This window comes from Nematolebias whitei, chromosome 7, assembly GCF_014905685.2.
Source record: "Nematolebias whitei isolate Nwh7 chromosome 7, NemWhi1, whole genome shotgun sequence".
Taxonomy (NCBI): domain Eukaryota; kingdom Metazoa; phylum Chordata; class Actinopteri; order Cyprinodontiformes; family Rivulidae; genus Nematolebias; species Nematolebias whitei.
Window position 1 is genome coordinate 46,908,392 of NC_056504.1, and position 6,547 is coordinate 46,914,938.

Here is a 6,547-nt window from a genome sequence, read left to right on the forward strand (position 1 = left end):
TGTCATCCTCATTCTTACCTTCATGTCATCCTCATTCTTACCTTCATTAATTAAAGAATAAAATGTTGAGATTAAATCAGTGAAAAACAAAACAACAAATAAACAAATAAGCTCTGATTGGAGGTAGTTTTATGTTTGAGTTTCATGTAAAAGACACACTGACAAAACTGATTCCTAAAGAGTTAATAAAGTGCATATGTGTGTGTGTGTGTGTGTGTGTGTGGGGGGGTAACTAACTAAATAGCTTGTGAAAAGGATATCATTTAATATGTTTTTGCACATGGCTAAAAGCATTATGTTTGTTTGTTTTTCCACAGGTTCACATCTTAGGAGTTGGTTTGGCCGTGCACGAGAAGTTGGTGCATCCAGAAATGCGTCCCCTGCACAAGAAGCTGATCGATCAGTTCCAGATGATGAGGAGCAGCCTCTGCCATGTGAGTGGAGAATAACATTTTATTATTATTATTATTATTATTATTATTATAAAGTATTGGGAAAGGTTTCACCAAAGCTGTTCAAGAAATATTTGTTTTTTTTTTATGAGTCTAAATGTGAAGAATTCAAATTAAACCATCCGTGCAGCCAGATGAGGGAAATGTTTTAAACATTCAGGAAGTGTGATCAGATTAATTAGTGAGTTCATAAAGAGGAGGTTCTCCTGCCTGAAGCTCTGAATTTAAACTCGTTCAACTCTGAACATTTCCTCTCTTGAATATGTAAATGAGTCCTCCAGGCGTTTCTGTTCCAGATGTGCAGACGTCTTAAAAACAATAGATGTGTGTGTAGTTGTTGTGTCTCATTACAGAGCGTGTGTTTGTGTGTGAGCAGTGTGAATATTCAGAGCAGTGCTTCTATGTTGCGCTTCAGGGTCCACCTGGCTTTGACAAGTCCGGTTCAGGAGCCAACACCCCCCGAGGGATCCTGGCCTCCCACAGCCCCATGAGCCCCGAGAGCTTCAAACTCGTGCACCGACACAGGTCAGCAACACACACACACACGTTTCATATTTTCTTTATTCACAAGTATTTAGCGCTGTGAGATTGTTCTGTTTCTGCCACGTTCATCACACGAACACGTTGACACATCATCCACGATGCTGCCGGTCAACAAAGTTGAATTTTTATCAGAATCTTTGGAAGATTTTGAAAAGTCATAGAGTTCATTCACAAAGCCAAAGGACAAATTTATCAAAAGCTGATGCTTTCCAAAACATAAACAAGTGAAAGGTTTCATTTTTCTGTACTGAACCTTCAGAATGTGTCATGGATTGGGTTTTTGGATTCAAAATATAGCCAGACAACAAGACTGTAAGACAAACCAAACAAGAAACTATTTTAATTGACTTGCAGCTGCAGGGCAGAGCTGTGGTCAGAGGGGTCGAGGTCGGGGTCAGGCACAGGGGTTCAGAAATCCAAAGACAAATCCAAAAGGGAAAGCCGTAATTCGAGGTCCGTGCTCCAGAAGGAGTAATCAGCAACAGGGTCAGAACAGCAAGATGAGAGCAGGCAGAGAGCAGACAGAGAGCAGGCAGAGAGCAGGCAGAAAGCAGACAGAGAGCAGACAGAGAGCAGACAGAGAGCAGACAGAGAGCAGACAGAGAGCAGGCAGAGAGCAGACAGAGAGCAGACAGAGAGCAGGCAGAGAGCAGGCAGAGAGCAGACAGAGAGCAGACAGAGAGCAGAAAGAACGGTAAATCCACAAGACGAGGCGTGAGGTCAAATTTAAAGAACAAGGCGTGAACATGAAACTTGATGGCTGGATAACAGGCTCCAAGAAGGTCTGATAATCTGGCAGATTGGAGTGGTGAGACGAGTCCTTCAACATGGATCAGAACAGGTGCAGTGAATCAGGGCTGATGATCTGAAGTGCAGAGTGGGCGTGGCTAAGTGACAGAGCAGCAGATCATGGCATGAAGAGGCAGAAACATGACAGTGATGGAAACTGTTCTTAATGTGTATAAGTTCTGACTCTTTGTTTTATATGTTGGAGCACATTTACTTTCATAGCAGCAGAAACAGACTGTTGAGTGTTTAATACTTGAATCTAGGTCATGTTAACTTATGAAGGATAATAATGAGAGATGGAAAATATATTTACAAACCATTTTAGTCCAAACGAGAAAGAAGGAAATTACTAATCAGTCCTGTTAGACTAAAGTACTTGTCCTGATCGTCTTAAAACGTCCCAACTTTTATGGAGCTATGTTCAAAGTTGCAGCTGAAAAGTGAAAAATATTTTAGTTTTGAAACTTGAAAAGGCCGGAATGATCAGTTTGATGTGAACAAATTATCTTATCATAGTATCGGTTCAGTCAGGGGAAGAGTGGAGCTGGAAATGAATGAGAGCTGATGAGAGATGAAACCTGTGCTCATGTAAAAGTTTATGCTGCTTCCTAAAATAACTCAGAGCTGCAGTTTAAGGGTAACGTTTGCAGGCATAAGCAGCAACAAAGACTTCATCTAGAGGCGTCAGAAGCTGTGAGGACACCACGGTATTCTTAGATTTTAGCATTCATCTTGTTAAAAACAACTGTATGAGATGACTCTGGAGATCTAAACCTGGGTTTATGTGCACACAAAGCTTGGCCTGCAGTTCAAATGTAATATAACATGTTGTTTAAGTAGCAGACAGTAATCAGCAGGTATGGTTGTACACAGAATAAAGAAATGTATTGTACAGCTCTGAGTCTAGATGAAAGTTTTAACTTTAAAGTGATGAGAAACCCTCTTAGACCTCATCGTCTCCTGTTTCTCTCTGATTTCTGCGGCTGTTTCTCGTTCAGGATCTTTGATATTTTCTTCATTGCTTCTCTGTTATCTGCTCACATCTCACTTTCTGTAACTACCGTGTTCTGTTTCTCTCCATCTTCTGCTCCTAATCAACACCAAACTATATTTGGCTCCTTGCATGATCTGGGCTGCTGGTTGTTCTCATCACCTTGCATGCATTACTGGTCTTTATTTTTGGTATTTTTCCACATTGTTTGCACTGCACTGCACAACTCCTCCCTTCTTGGTCCATTCTTCTCCCTGCCTACCAATCCTCCTTTTCTTTTGCACTTTTATGTCCAACTCCATCCTTTCTCATTCCCTCTTCTTTCTACCCTTAACTTTCCCACGTTTGTGTTTTTCTTCTTTAATTTTTGTTACTTTCTCCCAGTCCCATTGCTGTTTTGACTCCAGTTCGCGTTTCCTCCCCTTCTCTTTCCTCTCTAAACTCCAGTGAGAGTGGAAATCTGCTCATCCTGGCTGATGGGATGGTGGTGGAGCACCCCGAGGACTTCTACCGCATGCAGGTCAGCTTTCAGGGAAACAAAGTCTGTTCACCCATGGGGTACCTTTCTTTCCAAAAAAACAGAAAATGTGTCTATTTTATTTAAGTTTTTCTGATTACAATATTATTATTTAATGTTTTTCATCCAAAAACAATGAAGTGAAGTTTTTTGTGTTTTTATTCAACATCGTAAAAATAGCTGTTGTCAGACTTTTAGTTCAAGTCAATCAATAAAGATTTCATCATTTATTTAGTTAATATAGCACATACAACTTTATACTGCATTTATTTTATGAATGGTGCAAAGTATGTGCGTATATCGAACCTTTCTCATTGCAGGCAAGCCCCTCCTCCTCCAGTCTAAGCTCCACCCACTCAGCCCCCTCTCAGATGATAAACTCCACCCCCTCCACTATGAGAGGTGAGCCGCTCCTACGTGGGAATTATTTTATCATACACATGATGTGGAGGGTTTTCAAGCGTCTCTGTATTTCTTCGGACTAACGTTAAGTTTGTGTCCGTGCGCAGTGGGCTCTCCTTCTCTGCCTGACAAGTACAGACACAACAGAGAAATGCTGATGCTGCTGCCGCCGCACAGGGAGAGACCGAGCAGTGCCATGTACTCCAACATCACTGAGAATGGACAGGTACGGAGGCTGCATGCTTTTAAATGTTCAAGTTTTGATTTAAAGCTTACTTGTGGCACAGTCTGATCTAAAACAGAAGCAGTAGTGTGATGGACACTGGTGGTTCTAACTATGGGCCGTTCGGCGCCGAAGCTTTGAAGCATGTATACGTTTCAGAAACACCGTGTCCTAGTTTGATTTGTTTGGCAAAAGTAACGTGATGGATGTCAGAAGCTCTGAAACCATTGAAGCTCTGAAGTCACTGCTTTGGTACCCGACCCAAAGGTTTATTGTCAGAATTTGTGTTTTGATGGTAAATTTTCTTTAAAAATAGCAAACCAATGAGTGACATAAGCAGCCTTATGTGTCTAGTTTACCACTTTATAAGCACTTCTACCTCAAGGAAAAAAATACTTTTAGAAAACACTATAGGTACACAAGTTACTATATTTATTTAACCAGGCAAATCCCATTGAGATCACATATCTCTTTTGCAAGGGCGGCCTGGGCCTGAAGGCAGACTAACATGCTTATTGTGTAGTGGGAGGAAACCGGAGTACCTGGAGAAAACCCACGCAAACACAAGAACATACAAACTCCACACAGAAAGACCCCCATGTCCAAACTGGGGGTTGAACTCAGGTCCCCGTGAGGCAACGATGCTAACCACTGAGCTACCATGCTGCCAAATGATCTCGCAGTAAACATGCACTGGTTTATCACCTAAGATCACGGAGGAAGGTAACTTGCAGCACATCCAAGCTGGTATTGTGTTGGAAATTAGATGTGATCTTAATAAAGATCTGATGCGTTTACAAATATCAAGTTATAATATCACAAAGAATCATCATGCCATGGCACACGCTGAAACAAGTTTATTCATCAAATTTAATAATCAAATAACCTTGACTTTATCCTTTCACCAACAAAACCTACACCTTGAAAACACAACAATGATGTCAGGTAGAAATGCCACATGTTTAAACAGCTGCTCACTCAACCAGGATGAAGTGGCTCATTGCAGGTTGTAGTTTAGTCTTTTAGCCACAAGAGGGCGCCAAAGCGAACTGTGTTGAAAATCAAGTAATGAACCTTTTTCAAAACAAGGTTTGGAGCTTCAGAAAAGCTTAATTTGGCCAACACTATATTTAACATAAAGGTACTGTAGGTCACAGCAGGTTTACACAAAATCTTTAATAGTCTTAACTCCTTCAGGTTCTCAGGTGGACACTGTGACTTGAAAGAGTTCAGTACTTTCAGCAGCTTTTCTGTTAATGAACGGATGATCAATTGTTCTCCTGACTCTCATGAGGTCAGAAGTTATTCACGTTTGAAGAACCAAAGTATTTAATGTTTCTTAACCCACTTGACGATTCTTGTAATACCAACTTTTCTGATTTTTGTTCGTGCGTCTGTTAATACTTTGCGATGATCTTTGTCTTATTATCCAGCTGCCAAACTTCCAGCGAGCCTTGTTCCATCAGGTGATCGGACCCTGTAAACCCTGCAGTGACCCCAACCTCTCCGTGGCAGAGAAAGGTTGGCAAACATGCACTAATGTATGATGGTGTTTGAAATGACTGCCTGCTCATGTTTTGTGTGTTTTTCCCACTTCTTCCTTCTGTTCTCCTCTCCTCCAGTCCTCACCACTCCCAGTAGCTGGAGTTTGGACAGCGGTACCAGAGAGGCTCTGCCTTTCCTCGCAGCTCATGTCAGCAGCGTCATGGCTCCACCGGTTCCACCCAGGAACCTTCCTCATGGTATGAAACTGCTTCAGATGTGTCTCTGAATGTTCGGTCCTGGCGTCGGTGTTACTTAAAGATCCACTTGTGACGCATGAACAGAACTGTTGTTGTTTCTGCGTGAGTTTGTACGTCTTTGTGTTTATTTCTGATCGTTGAAGCCCCTCGTATGAACTGTGAGTCCCTCTGCAGAGTGTTTGTGTGTGAAACCTCCTTAGAAATCAAGTTTAGATTCTATAATGGGGAGTTTACATGTACTGCTCTGAGAAGCGGGTAGAAAATAACGTATGGGACAAGTCAGTTAAAGTTTTACTTGTTGAACATAAATCTGAGTTAGCACTTTTTGAAAATTAGATTTAAACACCTCTTTCCCTTCACAAACCTCTCCACCTCCTTTTTGTCCCTCGTCGCTGAGCAAAGAGGAGGGATTGGAAATTCTCTCGGTCCATCCGTGCATGTTGCGAGCATGATAAATCGAAAAATAAGTGACGTACCAACATCCAGTTCGGTGTGTGGCTACATCTAGGTGTAAGAAAAGTTCCTTTCAAAAATTGGATTGCCAAGTCAAAATTCAAGATGGCTGCCACCATAAATGTCTGTCAGTGTTGTGAACATGAATAAGCGAGGTACCAACAGAAAAATTAAGTTCCATTTTTTTTGGTGTGTCTTTGGTGTAAGAAAAATCATTATCAAAAATTAGGTTGTCGCAACAGAATCCAAAATGGCTGCCAGCATTCATGTCCGTCCACCTTGTGAGTTGCATCACTTGAAAATAAGCAACGTGCTACTTACATGTTGGTGTGTGGCTGTATCTAAGCGCAAAAAAGGACACTATCAAAAATCGGGTTATTTGGTTGCCCATCAAAATCCAAGATGGCTACCGCTTTATACACACATACATACATA

The 6,547-nt window shown here is 41.5% G+C and overlaps 1 protein-coding gene across 1 annotated transcript in view; it reads left to right on the top strand.

Moving 5' to 3' along the window:
• Positions 1-6,547, top strand: part of LOC119412864 (dedicator of cytokinesis protein 3) — a 19,987-nt gene that overhangs the window by 8,943 nt on the left and 4,497 nt on the right. Inside the window, exons 19-25 of the mRNA XM_037679899.1 lie at positions 318-434; positions 829-977; positions 3,223-3,295; positions 3,613-3,694; positions 3,802-3,920; positions 5,351-5,438; positions 5,540-5,659. Of these exons, the coding sequence (XP_037535827.1) occupies positions 318-434; positions 829-977; positions 3,223-3,295; positions 3,613-3,694; positions 3,802-3,920; positions 5,351-5,438; positions 5,540-5,659 (748 nt within the window). The remainder of the gene's footprint in view (positions 1-317; positions 435-828; positions 978-3,222; positions 3,296-3,612; positions 3,695-3,801; positions 3,921-5,350; positions 5,439-5,539; positions 5,660-6,547) is intronic.